At 36.4% G+C, this 24,442-nt stretch overlaps 2 protein-coding genes across 2 annotated transcripts; one reads left to right on the top strand and one right to left on the bottom strand.

The window, feature by feature from the left end:
* Positions 1 to 14,967: 14,967 nt before the first annotated feature.
* Positions 14,968 to 19,523, top strand: LOC132272383 (desmethyl-deoxy-podophyllotoxin synthase-like). The gene is made up of 4 exons (XM_059773542.1): positions 14,968 to 15,041; positions 18,341 to 18,587; positions 19,004 to 19,105; positions 19,236 to 19,523. The coding sequence occupies exons 1-4, from the start codon at positions 14,968 to 14,970 to the stop codon at positions 19,521 to 19,523; spliced, it is 711 nt and encodes a 236-aa protein (XP_059629525.1).
* A 2,836-nt stretch (positions 19,524 to 22,359) lies between these two features.
* On the bottom strand, positions 22,360 to 23,209 carry LOC132272382 (uncharacterized mitochondrial protein AtMg00810-like). Its single transcript, XM_059773541.1, has 2 exons — positions 22,561 to 23,209; positions 22,360 to 22,451 (listed from the first exon to the last, which is right to left on the bottom strand). The coding sequence occupies exons 1-2, from the start codon at positions 23,207 to 23,209 to the stop codon at positions 22,360 to 22,362; spliced, it is 741 nt and encodes a 246-aa protein (XP_059629524.1).
* Positions 23,210 to 24,442: the final 1,233 nt, after the last annotated feature.

Genomic DNA, 24,442 nt, shown 5'->3' with positions numbered 1-24,442 from the left:
GTCATGCTTAAAATTGATGGGTTGTGCTACACTTAGTTTAGGAAGACAATTCATACATAAATTAGATGGTCCATGCTTAATATTGAAATTGGTAGTCGCATTTTGTTCACAATAATGTATTCCCCATTAATGGAAAACAAGTGGTTAATTACATGAGCTTAGTGGTGATTCTAACACCCTAAGACCTCTCTTCATATCTCTTAAATCCCTATCTCTAACTAGTGTACTTTACTTGCATTTTAATTTCATTGCACCTTAGTTTAATCAAACCAATCTCTCTCTTTGCAATCTTGTGATATGTTAGAGTTGAAGTTAAATTCTAACACGTATAATCCCTTGGGACGATCCCTACTCACTCTTGCTACTTAAGTAGTAGTGTTGGTAGTGGTTTTTATAAATTTAAACTTGACCCAAAAGGCTTTTCTTGAACCGCTCATTCACTACATTATTTTGGCGTATATCAAGTGTCCTCATCAATAGGAACGAAATTAATCAAGAGCATACACTACATCAAGTAATTCTTTCTCGGTAATAGAGTAATTCAATTGAGCTCCAGAGAAAGTTTTACTTGCGTAGTAGATGGCATAAGGAAGCTTACCAACTCTTTGTCCCAAAACTGCCCCCATGGCATAATCAGAAGCATCACACATGATTTCAAATGGCAATGACCAATTGGGAGGTTGCATGATAGGAGCAGATGATAATAATTCATACAATTTATGAAAAGCGTCCAGGCATGCTTGGTCAAAGACAAAAGGAGTTTCCTAGGCAAGAAAGTTGCACAAGGGTAGAATAATTTTGCTAAAGTCTTTAATAAAATGGCGGTAAAAGCCAGCATGACCTACAAATGAGCGAACCTCTCTCATCGTTGAAGGTGGAGGCAATTCAGAAATAAGTTCAACCTTCGTTTTATCTACCTCTATTCCTCTCCTTGAGATAACGTGACCTAAAACAATACCCTCTTGAACCATGAAATGGCTTTTTTCCCAGCTAAGTACAAGGTTGGTTTCATGACATCTCTTAAGCACTAGATCTAGATTTTTGAGGCATCCATTAAATGAAGACCCAAAAATAGAAAAATCATCCATGAAAACCTCTAGATACTCTTCCACCATATCCGAGAAAATTGACATCATACACCTTTGGAGTGTGGCGGGTGCGTTGCACAAACCAAAAGGCATCCATCTATAAGCAAATGTGCCGAATGGACATGTAAAGGTGGTTTTCTCTTGGTCTAGTGGATCGAGGGCTACTTGATTATACCCCAAATAGTCATCAAGGAAGCAATAATATTGTTGCCAGGCCTATCTCTCTAGAATTTGATCAGTGAATGGCAAGGGGAAGTGATCCTTTCTAGTGGCGGCATTTAATTTGTGGTAATCAATGCATACACATCATAAATTGGCTGTACGCTTAGAGATTTCCTCACCCTTTGCATTTTCCACCGCCGTAATCCCTGATTTTTTGGGAACTACTTGAGTTGGACTCACCCATTTACTGTCGGAGATTGGGTAAATGATTCCAGCATCTAAGAGTTTGACAACTTCCTTCTTAACTACCTCCTTCATGTTTGGATTAAGTTTCCTTTGGGCATCCCTAAAGGGTTTTGCATCATCTTCCATAAGTATGCGATGCATACAAATAGAAGGGTCAATTCCCTTAAGATCCGCCATACTCTATCCTATAGCTTCCTTATTTTCTTTAAGCACACTTAAGAGAGCATCTTCTTGGTCTTTTTCAAGACTTGAAGAAATGATAACCGGAAGAGTCTCTTTTGGTCCTAAGAATGCATACTTGAGATTGGAAGGTAGAGTTTTAAGCTCAAGAATTGGTGGAGAGACTAAATATGAGACCGGTGGAGTGCTAGAGAGTGGAGGAAGAGGTTCTATTAGAGTTTTCCAAGATGGAAAATCTAAGCTTGCAACAAATTCCATGAGATTGCTTACTTCATTCATTGATTTTTCATCATCAAATCCACAACTTTCATACATTTCAAGAGACGAAAAGCAAGTGGATCATTTAGATAAAAGAGATGAAAGACTATCCTCAATTGGTTGTTTCATTACCATCGTTGTAATCGATTCCTCAACAACCTCATCTAACACATCTACAAGGCAACACTCATCTTCATCTATGGGATGTCGACTTACATGGAAAACATTAAGTTTGATCATTATATTACCAAAAGAGAGGTCCATAATCCCGGATCTATAATTAATTGTTGCATTTGCGGTGGCAAGGAATGGTCTTCCCAAGATGATTGGGATGTGGTTAGAGGGATTAGCAACCGGTTCAGTATCAAGAACTACGAATCAACCGGAAAGTAAAATTTATCCACCTTGACAAGAATGTCCTCAACCATGCCCCTAGGTGTTTTGACGGATCTATCGGCCATTTGAAGCACCACCAAGGTTGGCTTCAATTCATTCAACCCTAATTGGACATATACGGAGTAAGGAATTAAATTGACACTTCCACCTAAGTCAAGAATAGCTCTACGAATTTCATGAGTTCCAATTACACAAGAAATAGTCGGAGCACCGAGATCTTTGAACTTAAGCGGAGTGTTTTGTTAAAGAATGGAACTCACTTGCTCCGTGAGGAACACTTTTTTAGGGCTTGATCCCTTGCTCTTCCTCTTTTGTGTGCAAAGATCTTTCAAGAATTTTGCATAAGGTAGAATTTGCTTAATGGCATCCGAAAGAGGAAGATTGATGTTGATTTGCTTAAAAACTTTCATCATGTCATGTGTTTTCCCTTCTTGCCTCCCATAAGGTGAAGTTTCTTTTAAAGCATAAGGGAATGGAGCTTTTGGCTCATAAGACTTTGTAGTTTGAGAGGATGATGGAGAAAATTGAGAATTCTGGTTAGGAACATTTTCATTCAAAGGAGTAGGAGTGGAATTGGGAATTGGATGGGTGACAACTTTAGGTTGCACCGATTCACTATCTTCCTTTGGTAGTTCAACGCTGTTGTCCACTTGCTTACCACTTCTTAAGGTCGTGATGGTTTACACTTGAGCTTGGGAAGAACACCCCGATATTGGGTTTGCTTCCTCACAAAATTGGGCTTTTGGATTCCTCTTGGGTTGACTAGGCAATTTTCTAATTTCTCTTGCATTCAATGCATTAGATATAGTCCCAATTTAGGATTCAAGCTTTGATATGGAGCGAGAGTGGGAATGCAATAAGTTGGTATCCTTCTCTAAGCTACCCAAAGCCATCAAAACCTTGTCTTGAAATGTGGAAGTACTAGAAAGTGCTTGAGGATAATGAAAGCCAACTTGGGAATTACACATTTGAGAAGGTGAAAAGTCATTCATCCTTTAATGATGGAAAAAAGAAGAGACGAACCCTTGAGAACCTCCATTTCTTTTATGAGGTGGAATGTATTTTCTTTGAAAATTTTTAGCTTGATAAGGGCTTTCATTCCATAATGGAACATATGCATTTGAATAAGGGTGAGCAAATGTAGGATTAACTTGTTTAAAGTGTTCATTAACAACATGTCTATGGAGACAATTGAAAGTAGTATGCAAAACACTTGAACATGTCATACAAGGCTCACAAAGATGAGTTGTATAATGAAAAGGAGATACATTGATAGCCGGTTTTTGATTCAACAAGAATTGATCAAGTTTTTGAGAAAGAGTTTTAACCTCGGCTACAATTTCCCTTGAACATTCAATTTGACACACTGTTACACTTTTCTCCTTTGTATTAAAACCATGATTAAGCCGAGAAGTGTAATATTTGTGCAAAGAGTTTTCACTCATTTTTTCAAAGAGGTGCCAAATGTCATCTTCATGTTTTCTAAAATACGAACCTCCACATGAGGTATCAACTATGTCCTTTTGCATGTCGGATAGGCTTTCACAGAAGTATTGGACAACTTGCCATTTTGGAATACCATGGTGTGGACACTTTCTTAGCAAGTCATTCAATCTCTCCCAAGCCTCATGCAACAACTCTCATTCCCTTTGAGAAAATTCTCTAATTGAAGCGCATATTACATTGGTTAAACTTACGGGGAAATTTTTTTTTAAAAACTCATTTTGCATTTGGGCCCAAGATGTTATTGAATATACACCTAAAGTATTGAACCAATGATTTGCTTTATTTTTAAGCATGAAGGGGAAGAGAATTAATTTAAGAACTTCCTCCGGGACATCCATGTACCTCACGGTGGAACATAGTTAAAGAAATTCATTAAGATGCCTATATAGTTCCTCTTCATCCAAGCCATAAAAGAATGGACACATTTGAATGGTCTTGGGCTTGATTCCATATTGATTAGCCTCAAAATTAGGCAACACAATGCAAGTAGGTGCATGGTATGTATGAAGATTATAATGATCACGAAGGACCATTGGAGGAATTGGAGCTTGAACTCCGGGGCCATGTTGATTAAGAGGTAGGTTGTGCATGAAACTTGGGTTTAAGTAGCCAAGATTACCCTCTAGATTTTCCATGTGAATGCCTAGAATGTATGATATGACAAGGTCTATACAAGGCTACAAATGACACATAAATCATAACAAAACAAACAAGCACTCCTCCTTCGCAACAAATCAACAATCAACAAACTTCCTCCACATACAGTATTCCCATACTCCCATGCTTTGATAACAATGCAAAGAAAAGTAAATTGCCTCCACGCGGGCTCACAATTTAGCTAAGAAATTAAAAACAAGCCACCACGCGAGCCGACGATTTAACTAAGGGATTGAGTAAGAAAAAGCTCACAAAGGTCCTTTAGTACTTTAACTCCAAATTTATAGCTTAGCATAGCAATTTTTTTAAATTTTTAGCATTTTTCCTTGCTTACTTAGCTCCTTTGCTTGGATGTTCCTTTGCTCGCCTACTAGCTCAATACTCCTTGTCAAAGATGAACAAACACAATAAGTAATCTAAAGAAAAATAAAAACAAAGTAACGACACGATCAAAAGAGTACTAATTCCTAATTGATTCCACATATACAACATTGCCTAATCCCCGGCAACGGCGCCAAAATTTGACGAGATGGTTGTTCCTAAGACTAAATTGATGTAGTGAATGTACAGTTCAAGAAAAGCCTTTTGGGTCAAGTTTAAATTTATAAAAACCGCTACCAACACTACTACTAATGTAGCTAGGGTGAGTAAGGATTGTCCTAAGGGAATGGAGTCGTACCTGGTTGTGGAATCGCAATTAGGGTTAGTAGGTCGAATGATCAAACAAATGGTTGGTTGGTTGCTTAAACTAGAGAGTAAATTAAACTAAATAATTGAATGCAAATAAGAGTAAGTAAGAGAGAGAAAAATCTTGGGGTTTAGAGGTCACCACCAAGCAATGCTTTTCTACACCCTTAACAAATGACTAATGAGGGTAATGTGTGTTGCAATATTAATGTGTGTGTGTGTTTGGTTGATTCAATTAGCAAGGGTGACCAATTAAGTATACATTGTCTAATCAACATGTGAAAAGCACAATATGTCTAGCAATTAAGTATATATTGTCTAAATAGCATTTGAAAAGCACAACATATCTAGCAAGTCATTAATCCTTTCATTAAGCTCACAAACCAAATACACCACAAGGTAAAAGACATATGCTACTTGCATTCAAAAGTATGGAACATCAAACAACAAACATGGATTATCCTCCCATCTAACAACTATTCTACCACTACACTATAATTAAGCTAATGACATGAAATTAAACTAATTAAGCTAAGGGAGAGACACAATCCGTCAAGAAATGAGCGTGGACCATCTAGAAAATCACAAGAGCATTCTTTTAAGCACAATGTTTTGACAATCTCTAGATCTATAACATTAATACACATAAACATACATCAATAACACAAGAAATAGAGATAAACACATGAACATCTATTCTAACATACATAAACATATGGATAGAATGAAATGATCAATTAGAAGCATTAAACCACATAAATCATTGAATAAACAAGATCTATATATATAAAAGTGCCAAAACATGTATTACAACACTAATCCCTCAATAATACATAAAATCAAGATGTAGAAAGCATGCTTTGGGCTAACTCTAGCCCCAAGAGGATGTTTAGCCACTCATGATTGTGCTTCTCCAACCCTCAAGGGCTAACTCCATGGTAGAGATTTGCTCCTTAGTTGATGAAGAGTCTCTAATGGTGTCTCTAGCCTCCTCCTCCTCTAAGCTTACTCTCTAAGAAATGATATGATATGATATTGGCTCCCCCTTATAAAAAGTATTCCTTATCTTTATATAGGTAGGTCAAATGACACCCAAAAATGAGCTGGGGTCATGCACACAATATTCCCTGTTGATTGGATAAAGGACAACTTTCAATGAGCTGGAAATTTAACTTTTTCGCACTGGAGGAAGTTCGATCGATCGAACCTTGGACTTAGATCCATCGAACATTGCTGAGATCCATCGAACTTAGGCTGGATCGATCTTCATTGGTAGCGTTTTTTGGATAAAGACAAATCTGAGATATTTTGAAGATATTTTTGGCAAAAGGACAAAAGTGGTTGGTAAGGTGGTACAACTAGATAAGATCAGTCATTTGGATAAGGAAAAAGCAGTTCGATCGATCGAAGAATGGTGTTGGATCAATCGAACTTTTGAGATCTGTGAAAATGTCATTGGGGCTCTGATCCATCTTGAAGTGCTGAGATCGATCATGTTGGATCGATCGAACTTTGATCTGAGATCGATCGTAGATGTTAATTTCCACCTTTTTCTTCTTTTTGCTTCTACTTAGCTTCTTTCATTGATTTATCCTAGAATTGCTTCATTTTTGCTCTTATTTGGCTGAGTTAGCTTATTTTCGGGATAAGTGCCTGAAAATGGAAATAATACGAAATCAATCTAAAACGTTAAAGTAAGATCGATAAAGGTACTAGAATGCCTAAGCTTAAAGGGTTTAAATACGCACTGTTCAGCACTCATCACATCCTAAGCTACCTTAGATCATTTCTAGCTTAAATCACATCATTCATAAAATTTAAACAACATAGAAACATATTATACAAAACAACAAGATATAGATCTTCAAAGTCCTCAACTTGAATTCTAAAACACGAAAACAACTAAAGTGGATCATGCCACCTAACGTCTATGTTGTAAATGAATCTATAGGATCGTTCCTAAGCTACATTTGAACATTAAAATACAAATTATAATATCGATGCAATTTAACCAACATTTGAACTTCTAATACAACGCATAAAACATGATTTCTCTAAGTTAACATTTTAAAACTCAAAATGGGAAATCAATTAAAGAACAACAACTTACGATATCATCTAGTTATCAACTTGAAATGAAATGCAAAATTAAACAAAGTGGATACTTGGACATCACGCCGGATCAGACCGACACGATAGTTACTTTAGGGTTACTAGCCTATGGGTAACCTCCCTATGTGCGTACTAAACTGTAGAGGGACAATCCCCCGTACTTGAACCATGTCCTAGCCGTAGTCAAACAATGACATCCCCAAGTTTCCAAAATCAACAAGTTGTGCAACAACGTATATATCAATAGGAATATATAAGATAATTAACTATCTACCAAGCACAACCAAATTTGGAAATACATATAATACAAGCAGTAAATCCACAACTACTATGGCATGACAAATGTTGAATCTTTAGTGTGCAATTCATTACACGCTATAACAATATATTTCAATATTGAAAACATAAACTCATGAATCTAATACAAGTCCAAAATCATGATTTAAACCTATAACCAATGTCAAACACATGATTAAATCATTAACGCCATAGAAACGAAAATTAATTAAATAAACTAATTAATCAAATAAACTAATTAATTTATCTGAGTTTCAAACCTCAATCAAATGACCCCTAATTAACTCATGTTAAACAACATTACATGGTCATTACATATATCCATTCAAAATCTTAATTAGGCCAATGGAATAACAAAGTAGAATTTAATTAAATCTCTAACTTCTAAAGCAACTTCAAAAGGTCCAAAATTAATATATGCTAGTATACATGTCCTATTCACCACCAATATCAAGTTAAAAACTTAATTAAACCAATGGAACCATTAAATAGATTTTAATTAATCCTTTTAATAAAAATCTCTAGATTTTCATACTCATCCAAATGCTCCAAAATTAAAGTATGTTCAAGAGCATGCTAAGACTTAATTTAATAGCATATCACAAGTTAATTCCACGCAAGGTACAACCATAATAATTAAAATTTCATAAAAGAAAATTATTAAATAAAATTTGCAATCTTTATTCAAATAATCCCAATTTAATATATGTTAACAAACATATCAAAGCCTAATTTACTAGCATGACACAATTTAATTCTAAGTTGAATATTATCATGAGAATTAAGTCTTAAACATAGAAAATAATTAAATTAAATTCTAGATTATGAACAAAAGCGTGCATACAAGTTGTATAAGCATCAATAGCATGCAAGACAACAAAAATAATAACCTATAACATCCCCTACCTCAATTTGAGATGAAAATCTCAAAAGCCACCAAAATGAAACCACTCCGAATCCGACGAAACTTCGGGGTTTTGTCGTGGACAACACGGTGAACGATAAACTCCAAAGAGGACATACCAAAATCTAACTTGACCTCAAACCCAAACTCAAAAAATGGACAAAAATGGATTCTAATAAGGGGGAAAGATGCGCGTAGTCAAGACAAACATAAAACACAAAGGCACTTCGACTTTTTAACAAAGGGAACAAGCTCAAAAGAAGAGAGAGAAGGTGGCAGCCCCTTGGCTACCATGGAATCTAGCCAAGAGAGGGAGGAAGAAGGTGAAAAAGTAATTTTTCACTGTAAGGCATTCTCTTTATAGTAAAACCTTAAAAGTGCCCCGAAAGGGCCCCGCTGGGTTTGGAAAAGTGGAATTCGCACAGATGCACTCAAACAGCAAAGCTCCATGAACGGAAAAGAACCAAAATAAGAAAATATGAACAACAAAAAAATAGTGTCAGAAACTGAGTCCCGAGTAGAGAGATATGCCTGGATAAATTCGGCGGCAATTGAGGCTAAAAACCCTAAAACTGGGGGAAAACGACTAGAAGGCAATTCTAAGAGTACATGACTCAGCGAAAAGTGAAAATGAATCCTATACCAGGATCCAGGCTCAAAACGAGGCATTTTTGTAATAACTTTCATTAATTACACAATGGTGCCTCCAAAAAGTGAAAAGTGCACTAATGACCCAGAATGAAAATATCTTCCAAAAATATTTTCTTAAAAACCCCTAAAATAAAATATCTTCAAAAGATATTTATAAAAATCACCCCAAGAAAAGAAAAATATTCTGAAAAACTATGCATCCATGTCCCTATGGACACCGGGAGCAACCAGAGTATTTTACTGCAAAAGTAAAGATACGTATTTCATGGAAACCACTTAGAATGAAAATATGTGAAGCCAAAAACCAACTCTGAACACAAAAAGTGAGGTTGTGCCAACAAAGTGACAAACAAAAAAAAGACAGAATAGGAAAAAGGACGAAAAGTGAATAGTGTCGAAAAGCGAAAAATGCGGAAATGACTCGGTCCTTAAAGGAAGTTGTCAATCCAAAGGAATGAGTCTCAGAAACCATTTTTGAGCACTTAAGACGGCACTAAGTGATGAAAAACCAAGCACAGAATAGAAAAGGCAATAAAAAAAAATTGATCCATAAAATTTGAGGAAAAATGAAAGGAAAGAAAATGACCGAGTCATTACATCATTGGACCATAAGGTTGACATTTATCACACCTTCGAGCATATTCCTTAGCATTTCTAGCCAAGTATGGCAAGAAATATCCTTGAGTTAAAACTTTATGGGTGAGGGCTCTTCAACCGAAATGGTTACCGCAATCCCCCTCATGTACTTGCTTTAACACCTCGAGACACTCCAAGGGAGTTAAACACTTCAAATACGGGCCTGAGAATGACTTTCGATACACTTGGTTATTAATGATTGAGTACTTGGCAGCCGCGAACCTTACGTTCCTGGCTTCATCCTTTCGGTCTGGAAGGATTCCGTCATTGAGATAGCTTTCCAGTTGGTCCATCTAGCTCAGTTCTCTTGGAATCTCTGGGATTACCATTATAGGTGACCAGTGTTCTCGTCATCCTACACCATCAAGTTTGAAAGTCTGAATTTTAGGCGAGGGCCAAGAGTTTTACATTTATAAAAGCCACTACTACCTTTCACTATAAATATAGCTAGGGCGAGTAGGGATTGTCCCAAGGGATTGTGAGGGTCGAACAAGGTTGTGGAATCGCTATTAGGGCTAGTAGGTTGAGTGATCAAACAATTTGTTAGTTGGTCTATTAGATTAAAGAGCAACTAAATTAAACTAAGTGATAACAAAAGCATGCAACTAAGAGCAAAGAAGAAAGAAAAGAGTCTTGGGGTTTAGAGATCACCACCAAGCAATGCATTTCTGTACCATTGACAAGTAACTAATGAGGGCAAATGGTGTGTTGCAATATTGGTGTGTGTGTGTATTTGGTTGATTCAACAAGCAAGGATGACTAGTTAAGCATGTATTGTCTAAACATCATGTGAAAGGCACAATATATCTAAGCAATGAAGCATATATTGTCTAGACAACATGTGAAAGGCACAATAGATCAAAACAAGTCATTAATCCTTTCATTAAGCTCACAATCCAAATACAACACAAGGTTAGAGATATATGTTATTTGCATTTAAAGCATGGATCATCAAACAACAAGCATGAATTGTCCTCCTATTTAACACTACATTACAACTACACTACATCTACACTACTAGCATGAAAATAAACTAAGGGAGAGGCACAATCCATCAAGGAACAAGTATGAACCATCAAGAAAATCACAAGAGCATTCCATTAAGCATTATGTTTTGACAATCTCTAGATCTATAGCATCAATACACATAGACATACATCAATAACATAAAATCTAGAGACAAGCACATGAACATCTATTCTAACATACATAGACATATGGATAGAATGAAATGATCAATTGAAAGCATTTAACCACATAAATCATTGAACAATCAAGATCTATATATATCAAAGTGTCAAAACATTAATTACAACACTAATCGCTCAATAATACACAAGATTAAGATATAAAAAGCATGCTTGGGGCTAACTCTAGCCCCAAGAGGATGTCTAGCCACTTGTGGTGATGTTGCTCCAACCCTTAAAGGCTAACTCCATGGAAGAGATCTGCTCCTTGTTGATGAAGAACTCTAATGGTGTCTCTAGCCTCCTCCTCCTTTTCTTCTACACTAAGAATAGCCTCTAAAGTTGTATCTACCAAATGCTAAGTCTCCCCCTCAAAAAGTGCATCATATTCCTTTTATAGGTAGGTCAAGTGACACACAAAATGAGCTAGGGTCGTGCAAAGAATATTCTCTAATGATTAGATAGAGGACGAATTGAACAAGCTGACTTTTTAACTTTTTTGCACTAGAGGAAGTTTGATCGATCGAACCTTGGACTTAGATCGATCGAACTTGGTAGAGATCTATCGAATTGAGGCTGGATCGATCCAACTGGTTGAGCTTTTTGAGAAAAGACAAATTTGAGATATTTTGGGAGAGATAAATGGGAAAAGGACAAAAGTGGTTAGTGGGTGGTACAGCTGTGGAAAAGATCAATCATTTGAATAAGGACAAAAGTGTTCGATCGATCGAAGGGTGGTGTTGGATCGATCAAACTTTAGACTTTCTGCTTTGGGTCAAGGGTTGGATCTATCTTGAAGTACTGAGATCGATCAGTGTTTGATCGATTGAACCTTGAAGTTGGATCGATCGAACTTTGCTGCTTCCCACCTTTGGCTTCATTTGCTTCTTTCTTTCTCCACTTTACTCCTTTCTTTGTTTAATCCTAGAATTGCTTCAATTAAGCTCTTATTTGGCTGAGTTAAATTATTTTCGGGATAAGTGCCTGAAAATGGAAATAATACGAAATCAATCTAAAACGGTAAAGTAAGATAGGTAAAGGTACTAGAATGCCTAAGCTTAAGGGGTTTAAATACGCACTTTTCAGCGCTCATCAACAGGCAGCTGAGAACCTAAACTAGGCTCTTCCAAGGTGTCAATAGGCACGATACAGACCAAATCTTCATCCGAAGAAGAAGCTATTGTAGCTAGCCTGTCTGCTTCAAAATTCTTTTCTCTTGGCACTTGGTGAAATTCGATTTGATCAAACCCACGCTTAGCACTTTCAATAGCTTCTTTGTACGCCTTCATTCTTTCTTCCTTTAGTTGATACTTTCATGTTTCTTAATTTACAATGAGTTGTGAGTCACTAAAAACTTTCAGACATTTTACCTGGAGTTGGCTTGCTAGCCGAAGCCCAGCTAACAAGGCTTCATACTCCGCTTCATTGTTGGTAGCAGGAAAGTCCAGATGGATTGACTGTTGCAACTTCGTTCCCTCTGGAGTTGTGATGATGATCCCTGCCCCAGCACTAGCTAAGTTTAAGAAACCATCAACATGGAGTTCCCACTGTGGTTCTAGGAGTTCTAACTCTTCAACCTTGTCTTCATACTCCTGGAGGAAATCAGCCATTGTTTGTCCTTTGTGTGACACCTTCAGCTCGTAAGCTATGTCAAAAGAACTAAGCTCGATTCCCATTTTATAATTCTTCCTGACCGATTTGGCTTAAAGAGGATGGCCCGCATAGGATAATTTGTGAGGACCGCTATACGATGAGACTCAAAGTAATGCCGAAGCTTTCTCTTTGCCTACACTAAGGCTAGCATGATCTTCTCGACCTTGCTACATTTTGTTTCTGCATCGGTCATCATCTTGCTTATGTAGAAGACTGGATACTGCTTTCCCCCTTCCTCTTGGATCAGAACTGCACTTGTAGCTATGTCAAAAATTGCTAAATACATGATTAAAATTTCTTCAGGCTTCGGGGCGCACAGATTAGGGGGTTTAGTCATGTAATACTTTAATCTAGCCGGAGCTTTTGGCTGATGAGGTCCCCATATGTCGTTGTTTTTTGAGCGTATAACATCAAATAAAGGTTTGCACTTATAAAACAATCGGGATATGAAGCGACTGAGAGATGCTATTCTGCTCATTAGGATTTGTACTTTTCTGTGAGTCTTTGACTTCTGATTCCGCACTAAGGCTTGGGCCTGAGCCGGGCTTACCTCTATCCTTATTTTATTAACAATGTGTCCAAGGAATTGTCCTGAAGAAACAATAAAGGAGCATTTGGAGGGATTCAACCTCATATTATATTTTCTTAGAGTATCGAAAACTTCTTGAAGGTGTATTGGGTGATCCTCATTTTTCTCACTTTTGACCACCATGTCATTAATATAAGCCTTAATGGTCTTGCCCAGTATCTCATTAAAGATCTTACTGAGGAGGTGCTGGTAAGTTCCCCCGACGTTCTTAAGGCCAAAGGGTATAACCCTGTAATAATAGGTTCCCTTCTCTGTAATGAAGGATGTTTTTTCTTTGTCCTTTGGATTCATGGGAATCTGATTGTACCCAGAGTATGCATCAAGGAATGTTAACCTCTTGTAGCCTATGGTAGCATCCACCATATGGTCTATCTTTGGTAACGGGAAACTATCTTTGGGGCAAACCTTATTTAGATTAGTGAAATCTATACATACCCTCCATTTTTTGTTCTTCTTTTGGACCACAACTATGTTCAAAAGCCACTGTGGATAATGCACTTCCATGATAAAACCCACTTGAAGCAATTTGTCGACTTCTTCAGCAATGATTCAGTTTCTTTCGAGAGCAAACCTCCTATGCTTTTGCTTGACTACTCTATATGAAGGATCCACTTTTAGGTTATGGCATGATACTGAAGGGTTGATTCCTGTCATGTTCGAGTGGATCCATTCGAATGTATCTATATTTATTCGGATAACATCTATCAACACCTCCATCTCTTCAACTGAGGGGGATGAACCCATATAAGTGACTTTCTGTGAATTACCGAGGATAACCTCTACAGCTTCAAGAGATTCCTCGGTGGGCATCACCATTTCTTCCTTGGCTTCTGCATACTCGGGCAGAGGGCTCTGTAATTGTTATTTAGCAACACCTTCAGGGGCTGCATTTGGTCTGATTGTCTTAACTCCTTTCTTTGCTTCTCTTAGTGTCAACGTATAACACTCTTTTATAGTAACTTGATCTCCCTAAAGGTTAATGACTTCTTTTCCATCCGGAGATAAGCGTCGAATCACCTAATATAGAGTAGACGATACTCCATTCATTCGGTGAATCCAACCTCTTCCCCTGATGAGATTGTAAGAAGGATGAATCTCAATCAAAACAATGTTTTCTTTTAGTGTCCTTTTTGCAGTAGTGACTGATAAATTGATTACCCTAATAGGATCCACTTTTGTTCCGTCGAATCCCATCAAATGACTAGAGGTAGCACGAATTGACAACGATGGAATCTCTAATAATATTGGCACTGTTTCCAGGGTCTACCAAGACCCTTTTGATCATGCAGTTTACTACCAGAAGACTGATAACAAGCGGATCTTCGTGGGGAAGCTAAACTCTGGATAAATCCCCATTTCTGAATCTGATGCTAATACTGCCCAAAGTGATAGTATTCACTGAGGATAACTTCCTTAACTTGTGGATGACCCTCAGTCTGGATCGGTACACCTCTTCTAATTCTTGGTTTTCATCCGAATTTTCATGGATTGCATGAATGACCTTTACTTGATTACCTTCTACCTTTCGAGGATTAACCTCCCTTGGCCTTATCTGTTCCTTCAGCCCGAGATAGTCTGTTAGGTCTCCTTTGGATATCATGCTTTTCACCTGTCGCCGAAGGGATCTACAGTCATTGGTTGTATGCCCATAGTCCCTGTGATATGCGCAATGTATGTTTTTATCTTTCTACTCCAGGGGTTATCGTATTGGCTGAGGGGCTGTGAATCTTACTTTGTTCTCTTGGAATAATCGAGCCAATGTGGTTCGGAGAGGTGTCACTCTGTCCTCATTCTTCAGTCTTTTCTCAAGTAGCTGAGCAACTGGTGCTGAGGTATACTGACTTCTCTAACTCTTTGAACTTGAAGCTTTTTTCCCGAGGATTATTTTCTACTATAACGAAGGTGGCATGTTATGCTCAGTGAGCTACATTTTCTTCAAACCGAATGTAAACTTGTGCCCTGGCATTAAGAGTTTGCATATCTAGAGGGGAGTATTTGACTAAAGAGGTATGGAACTTAGTCCCTTGGATCATGCTTATCTTGAATGCTTCCACAGCAGTGTCAGGGTGACAATCTGCTATCTCTGAGGCCTCCCTGTTATACCTAGACAGAAAATCCTATAACGTTTCACCTCTCTTTTGCCTTATAGTAAAGAGGCTAGCGATAGTCTTTTTTTACTTCTTATTACCATAGTATTGCACTAAGAACATAGCGCACAGAGTTTCATAGTTTGGAATGGACTTATGTGGCCTATTCTTGAACCATTCCAGTGCAGCTCCTGTCAGAGTAGTTGAAAAAACTTTGCACATGAATGCATTGTTGTGGTTATCCAGAGCTATCTTCTAAGGGTAGTGATTGAGGTGACGGGAGGGATCTCCTGTGCCATCGAACTGAGTGAAAGTTGACATGGTAAATTTTTTAGGTCTATTAACGTAGTATATCTAATCAGTGAATAAAGTCTTCACCAGAGAGGCTTTATACTCCCTGGCCATCTCGACAGGCGTCTGAATCCTTAGGAGGTTCTTCTTGTCAAAGATCTCTTGGGCTCCATCTTGGACACCATTTGTCCACAATGTGAGCTTACGGCTGGATTCATCCTGTTTATCTTGTGCGTGACAAGGATGGTTACCCGAAGCTACTGCCTCGGTTCTTGCCTGCTGCTCTTATTAACTCTCGTTAGCTTGAGCTTCATCAATAGGAGGAATATTGTGGTTGGGGAGAGCTCCTACTGCGTTGCCTGGTAGTCACTATGGTGCTATCTGCGCCATAGCTGTCTGGAGAGCATCGTTCTTCTGCTGAAGCAACGCAATCTGGGCTGCACTGGCCTCATTTGCTTGACGGAGGGTCTCGAACTATTGCAAGAACTCTTCTTGCATCTTTTGCATTAGTTCCATTTGTTGATCGGCTACGGCTGCGGCTCCTTCGATTGACATCCCGGATTGTAATAGCATAAAAGATTTCAATTCACCCATAGGAATATATTTCTAAAAGTTTCCCACAGACGGCGCCAAAGTGTAGGTGCAAATAATTCGTTTGACTAAAAAGTCAAAGGAATAGATACAACTCACTCAAAATAAAAGAGTAATTAACAAGAATAATTCAGAGAGAAGCTTGTAATGCTCGATGATCTTTATTGGAGGTCTATGCCTCTATTTATATACAAAAAGACGATGAAATTATGGTAGGACTCGGCCAGCTTGTCCTCCAATTCATTCCATATACAACTTTTTACCTACATAGTTCTTCCCTTTCGTAGTTCTTTCCATACAAGGTTTCCTCTACACAGAACTTCCTTTTACGTAGAATCTTTAAAGTAAAAAGACTTTGATCCAATTGAACTAGAATTGGATGTGAATGGGCTGGCCCACGGATTATGAGGTTAATATGAATACTCTTGGGTCAACAGCGACTTTAATTTGGGCTTTGATGGGCTAGTTTGGAGAAGAATTTAGCCTTTGACTTATTTTAATGACATGGCTAATTTTTATTGGCGAGGGGGATTTTTCCCTCCACAATCTGCTTCTCCAGTTCTTCCAATAATTTTTCTGAATCCACTTACTTTTGGACATATCTGAACCATATGTATGATTTATATGACCATTATGATATGTATATAACTCAATGCACATATATCTATACTTCATTTCAATCTTCCATAAGTCCTCCTCAGGATCCATTTACAATATTTTTTTTTATTTACCTTTTTATCTTGGAAAAAAACACAATAACTCACTTTGCCTCGAACAGAACTTCAAACTTCAATCCTCGCCATTCCACTTTAGAAGGCGAGAATGTAGCACAGCCCTTCCTGATTAAATAACAATAATTCATATATATATATATATATAGAACTCTAAGCATCGTTATTCATAAAACAAAGGACACAACTCAAAAATGAGAACTTAAAAATGGATAAATCTGGATATAAAAGCAATTCTACAGCTGAGAGAAGTAAAATCTGGACACTGCTTTACATTTGCTGATGGAGTTGCCATTCCTCTCCTTCCCAATTCTCTTCACTTTCCTGCTCACTCTATTCATGATATTCAAAATTGTGTCTAATTAAGAAGGTTTATCTATATCTTATATTGTAGAAGATGCAGATAAAAAATGATATTTGAAGGTGCATATGAAATATCAATAAAGTTTATATATCTAAATGTCTACAATTCAATCTTATCAAAAGGTCTGATTAACGATTTCGTACATACTTCATGTGCAACATGTATCTAAATATTTTTCTTGATCCCCTTTGAGGGAAGGGAGGGGTTTGAGCCTGAGTGTGGGAAAAATGTGTGTGACTGCATGCCTAAGTGTGTTTCTTATCAATATGTGTGTATATATGTGTGTGTGTGTATATATATATATATATATATATATATATATATATATTTTAGTTCAATGTTAAATATTTACATTTTTATATGTGGAAAATAATATCATCAACATAATGCATTTTCATTTATAAAACAAAGGAACCATGTATACAACCTAGAAAAGTAAACTAAAAATGCTCAAAGGATCTTGCAAAACTTCAAGGATCCACGGAGATAAGTGAAGACTCGAACGTGGCTCTACAATTGATGATGGAGCTCCCAATCCTTTCCTTCCCAATTCTTTTGACATTCCTGCTCTTTCTGTCCATGGTATTTAAAATAGCATCTAAAACTAAGATCAGTTCAATTCCAAAACTACCTCCTGGACCATGGAAGCTACCTCTAATAGGAAACATTCACTAATTTATGGAAACTCTACCCCATCAGTGCCTAAGAGATTTGGCCATGAAATATGGACTTCTGATACACCTACGACTTGGACAACTTTCTATCGTTGTCATTTCTTTAGCAAAAACTGCAAAAGAGGGGATGAAAACACATGACATTGTCTTTGCTAGCAGGCCTTTTAATCTTTCTATAAATATCATATCTAAGTATGACGTTGCCCTCGCACCTTATGGGGATTACTAGAGAAAACTTTGAAAACTTTGCATAATGGAGCTTTTAAGTGTCAAACGTGTCCAATCATTCTGACCCATCGGGGAAGAAGAGACCTTAAATTTGATCAAATCTATTTTGACCCATACAAGATCTCTGATTAATCTTAGTGAAAAGCTTGTGTCGTTGACATACAGCATCACTGCAAAGGCAACCATTGGTAAGAAATTCCAAGGCCAAGAAGAATTCATATCACTTATCAAGGAAGCCGTGGTTGTAGCAGGAGGTTTCAAGGTTGCTGATCTCTTTCCTTCGGTTAAAATGCTTGCTTTCATAACTGGGCTGAGGCTTAGACTTGAGAAACTTCATCAAAACTTGATAGGGTATTTACCAACATCATTGATGACCATAAAGCTAGGAAGGTGGAAACATAGACCAATGATGGTGAAGCTAATCATAAAGACCTGGTCGATGTTATTCTAAAAGTTCAAGAGAAGGGTAACATTAAGATCCCCTTAACTATGGCACATACCAAGTCAATTCTCCTGGTTAGTACATTTAGTTTCTGCTTCTACCAATATCAATGAATAAGTTTCACAAATTACTTTTACCTCCTGCTGAGCTGAAGTCCAAAACCCTATTTACATACTAAAATTCAGTTTTAAAAATTTTATCTTCAAACACCAATATACACATTATGTTCAAGATATTAGCTAGTCCAACACCCAAAGTGGCTAATGCCCAAAAATACGTCTTTGAAGGCAAGCTCTCAGAGTTGCAGAAGAGCATAATAGGAGCCTATAAGTCATGATATTGTTCTATATTCTTTATTCTTTAACTCAATTTCTATGCTCTTTCAGGACATGTTCAGTGGAGGGATTGAGACATCATTTACAACTATAATCTGGGCAATGTCAGAATTGCTGAAAAACCTAAGAGTTATGGAAAAGGTACAAGCCAAGGTGAGACAAGTTTTAAGTACAAAATGAAATATTGTTAATGAAGATAACCTCCATGAATTGAGTTACTTAAAGTTAGTTATCAAATAAACTCTGAGATTACACCCTCCTCTCTCTTTATTACTACCTATAGAGTAGAGAGAGATGTGAAATCAATGGATATGAGATACCTGCTAAAAGCCAAGTCATTGTTAATATATGGGCAATTAGTAGAGATCCCAAAAATTGGACTGATCTAGAGAGTTTTCTTCTAGAGAGATTCCTTGATAGTTTAATTGATTACAAGGGGACTGATTTTCAATATCTACCATTTGGTGCTGGAAGGAGAATATGTCCTGGCGTGTCATTTGGAGTAGCTAATGTTGAGCTTCCACTTGTAAATTTATTGTATCACTTTGACTGGAAACTTCCTGAGGGATAGGAACAAAAAGATCTAGACATTGTGAAAATAGAGTTATGCGGGATGTGGAAACAGTTAGTTGATTTTAATTGTGATTAACTCCTTTAACGGCCTAGATCTGATTATTAGGTCAACTTGCTCAATTTATGATTGATTAAATTATATGATCAATTTAACAATCCACAATCACAAATATAAATACTATAAAGTAAAGCAAGTAAAAGTTTAGAGAGATTGCACCAGGATTTTTAGCAGAAAAACCCTAGTTGATAAAATACGTCAACTGTTTACATGGGAAAAACCTTATAGACTATTCAGTCTAAAGTATACCGATCCACTATGTTTGAAACAAAGTACACCGAACTTTGACTCTGGCTCACACCCTATCATTCTACCAAACACCAATTGCTGACAATCCTCTGGCTTTACGATTCCCCGTACAACAACAACTTGACCTCAGGCTTATGCTTGATATTTGTAGAAGAGTAGCAGGTAGATCAGATAACACTCCTTGAATGTTCCAACCCTTTCAAAGTGTGATCGGCATGGACCAAGGTTTGCTACCGGTTCAAAGATCCTCCTGCCGGTTCCCAAGAGGCAACATTAAAATCTTTGTTTCCCTAAACCTTTTAAACTTCCTAAAGTGTTCTCACTCACTCACATATCTTCCTAAAACATTGTTCTCATCATCTTGGAATGTTGTAACCCATGAACACTTGAACTTCTTTAAATCTACATCTGATCTTTAATCTTTGAAATTTTAAAGCTAAAAATTACAACTCGTTCGAACTTGTTTTGACAACGAAATTAGCCAATTATAAAATATATCTCACAGACATGACTGAGGCCTTTGGTGCAGTAGTTAGTAGGAAAAGATATCTGTGTGTGATTCTTATTGCTTATAATCCTTCAACTACTGAATACGATATTAAGACAAGAAGGTAGATAGCATTGGATGGTTATTATTAAATTTCCAATTTTAGTTTGAGCCTTTAATAATGTCATCTATCAACCAAAAACTTTGCGACTCCCCTGTCCAATGGCTATCAACCTCAAGCTTACTCTTGATTTCTATAAAAGGATTGCTGATAGATCGAACAACATTCTACGAATGTTGTCACCCCTTTAAAGTGTGATCGAAACACCACTCTTCAAATTAATTTAGTGGAGCATCATGATAGGTTAAACTGCTCTGAGAGGGTGATTACATTCTTATTCCCTGGGTAATCACCATTTCGATTTCGTTGTGGAGAATTAGAGGAAACTTTGACCAAGGGGATTTTTTACTCGTGTTGAGTCGGTGGAACTACTGCAGGTCACCTTAGAGAAGTTACATGTGGTTTCAAATTATGTCTACCTATGTTTGAAAATCTTAACTTTGTTAGCATATGTGAAAATCTTGTTTATAGCTATTGGTTAGAAATTTGACAGCATACTCGATTTGACGTTCTATTTGACTTGGAGATGCACAAGTTTTGTTTTAAATGAATGGACCAGCCTGCACGTTACCGCCAACCCGCATACATTTTTTAAAAAATGGTACCGAGTCAGATGCTGAACAACGAGATCTATTCACAATATCAAACCTCAAATAATCTTAATTGGAGTCAATCTAGAGAATTTTGACCAATTTAAAAAAACCTAAAAATTCGTCTCTTCTATCATTTTTTATTAAATAAAAGAAAAAACACATATATATATATATATATATATATATATATGTAAAATATAATATAACAATTTCATTGTGAAAACATTTGTAACAATACATATATTATTAGTCAATTGGTACATAGCTCAAAAATGTTGAACAGAACATTCTAGAGGATGGAAGAAGTATGAATAAAATATTACTGTGGTTAAAGATTTGGAAAATAAGTCAAAGTTTTATTATTATTTTTTTCTTTCCGATACTAAGTCATGGTTTTAAGTCTATGTATACAAGACATACTCTCTTCATCTTAATTTAAGTGTAGCTTTTGAGAGTAATAATTTTTAAGAAGACATGTGGGATATGTATTATCTCTTGAAAAGTTACTAAATTATTCTTTAAATTTTTTAATATTCAAGTTTAAAATTTAAAACTCAAAGGACATATATGAAAAGATGTGAAATATATTGTTTGAAAAATGAAAGTGGATAATTATTTTCGAACAGACAAAAAAAAAAAAGAATGACACTTATTTTAGTACAGAGAAAGTATAAAATATCATGAATGCGAATTAATCTTAAAATAAGCTCCAAAAGTAAATTAAACAATGCTCAACCTAAGTCACATAAAATAGGAGCGGGAGCGGGAGTCAGAGCGAGAGTGTGAGAGCGGAAAAATTATGTCATAAATAGTGAGAATTTGAGCGAGAGCACATGCGGAACGTAAGAGCGAAAGCGAACTCGAAGCGTGATAGCAATACCTATTCAGAAGAATTGTGTTACTTAGTGCTCAACCTTTTAATTGGAAATACCCTATGTCTTGAAATTCAAAGATAGAATATGAGAATTAAAAACAGTATTCGATTCTTTCATTGATGGTGTTACACTCACTTTATAGAATATAATTTAGCTAAAATAGGTAACTAATTACCTACCAACTAGCCCTAAATTAAGGAGTAAATAATTCAATCCTACAGCTGTACTATGAGATAAAATCTTAACACTCCCCCTCAAGTTGGTGCATAGATGTCACACATGCCCAACTTGTCTAAAAATTTTAAAAACACTTGATTTGAGACTGCTTTGGTGAGACTGTCGGCTAGTTGATCCTCAGATCGAATCTTAGGCAACTCTATAATTTTCCCACCCAACTTTTCCTTAATGAAGAATCTGTTTGTTTTGACATGCTTCGTACGATCATGTTGAACTATATTATGGACAATATCACATGCTGCTTTATTATCATAATATAATCGAATAGGTTACCCAGGTAGATAACCCAAATCCCGCAAGAGAAATCTTAACCACAATATTTCACAAAGTGCAAGTGCCATACTTCTGAATTCAGCTTTTGCACTCGAGCGAGCAACAACATTTTGTTTCTTGCTTCTCCATGTAACAAGATTACCTCCTACAAAAGTAAAGTAACCAGAAGTAGATCGTCTATTATCTATAGCTCCAGCCCAGTCAGCATCAGTATATGTATCTATGTTTTGATAACCAACATTTTTAGTGAACAAAACTCCTTTTCCAGGATTAGATTTCAAATACCTCAAAATTTGCATAACTACATTCATATGTCGCTCTCCAGGATCATGCATAAACTGGCTAACAATGCTCAATGCATAAGCCAGATCCGGTCTCATGTATGCTAAGTACATCAATCTCCCTACAAGTCTTTGGTATCTTCCTTTATTAGCAGGTACTGGGTTGGACTCAACACATAACTTCAATCCTTCTTCGACTGGTGTCTCAGCTGGTTGACATGCTGTCATGCTAATCTCTTGTAATAGATCTAAGGCATATTTTCTTTGAGATGTAAAGATTCCTTTATTAGATTGAGATACTTCAATCCCAAGAAAATATCTCAAAGGACCTAGATCTTTCATTTCGAATTCTCTGGATAAGTACTTCTTGAGAGCTTTCATTTCTTCAGGATCATTCCCTGTAACCACCATATCATCTACATATACAATGAGTGCAGTGATCTTACCCTGTTGTTTCTTCAGAAATAACGTGTGGTTTAAATTGTTCTGACGGTAGCCAAAGGCTATCATAGACTTTGTGAATCTTCCAAACCATGCTCTTGGAGATTGTTTCAACCCATATAATGATTTCTTTATATATATATATATTTATTTGAATAAATATATATATATATAATATATATATTTTTTATTTTATATATTATTCTAGAAAGTCAAAGAACCGCTTCTCTGTTAAGTAAGGAAAATGGGTGAATGGGTGTATGGGTCTGTGAATTTCACAGATAAATTCAAAGAGATTCAAAAATACGGTTCAATGATCGCTCTGATACCATCTTCAAATTCAAAGATAGAATATGAGAATTAAAAACTGTATTCTATACTTTCAATGATGTTGTTACACTCATTTTATATAATAGAATTTAGCTAAAATAGGTAACTAATTACCTACCAATTAACCCTAAATTAAGGAGTAATAATTCAATCATACAGCTGTACTATAAGATAAAATCTCAACACTGTGTTGGTCGCAAATATCTCTACTGAAATGATATTTTTAAAGCTGAGTCACGCTGACGGTTAAATGAAAGCACTGACGATTAGCTGAGTCAGAGTGTATCTTGTGGGACCCATAATTTGAGGGGACACATGATACGTGGAGTTAGCATTTTAGAGAGAGAGTGTGTGTCTGCGCGCGTCTAGAGAAAGAGAGAGTCTGCGCACGCTAGAGAGAGAAAGAGACCCAAGTATCAACTTTTTCTCTCAAAGAGCAAAAAAGAGAGAAAGCAAACAAAAAAGCATCATGTATTTGGGTGGTCGGCTGAAATACGTTTTACTACAATTGTATTTGGACAACTTTTCATAAAAGAGTTATGTTTGGCCAAATTGAAAGTGACGGTATACACTCTCTCAATTAGCTAATTTTATAATTATTTGTTAATTGGCCTATTTATTTATTTAATCTAATCCGTTCTTAACGGATTGAAAAAATCTTAATTTGTCACAAATTTGTGGGATAACGGATCAAATTCGTGGAATGATGGATCGGATCAAATCTGCAGATATCATTTTTTTCTAAACTATTCAATATTGTTTATTTTTTAACCATATCGTAATAAATAAAATTTCAATTTACCAACATTAATTCATATATTTAAATGACCATTAACTAATACATTCTTCGAGTCAAATAAATAATCATTAACTAATAAAATTTAATAATACATTCTTTGAATATATATAAATCTTGTGGATTGAATCGGATTGGATTTTAATAATCTAATCCATCAACCGATCCATGAACTA

Source organism: Cornus florida, unplaced genomic scaffold (genome assembly GCF_030987335.1).
Source record: "Cornus florida cultivar Cherokee Brave unplaced genomic scaffold, ASM3098733v1 CherokeeBrave_3.0.0_Hap2_Chr09, whole genome shotgun sequence".
Taxonomy (NCBI): Eukaryota; Viridiplantae; Streptophyta; class Magnoliopsida; order Cornales; family Cornaceae; genus Cornus; species Cornus florida.
Note: the sequence above shows the minus strand (reverse complement) of the source record. Positions and strands in the feature narration are given on the sequence as shown.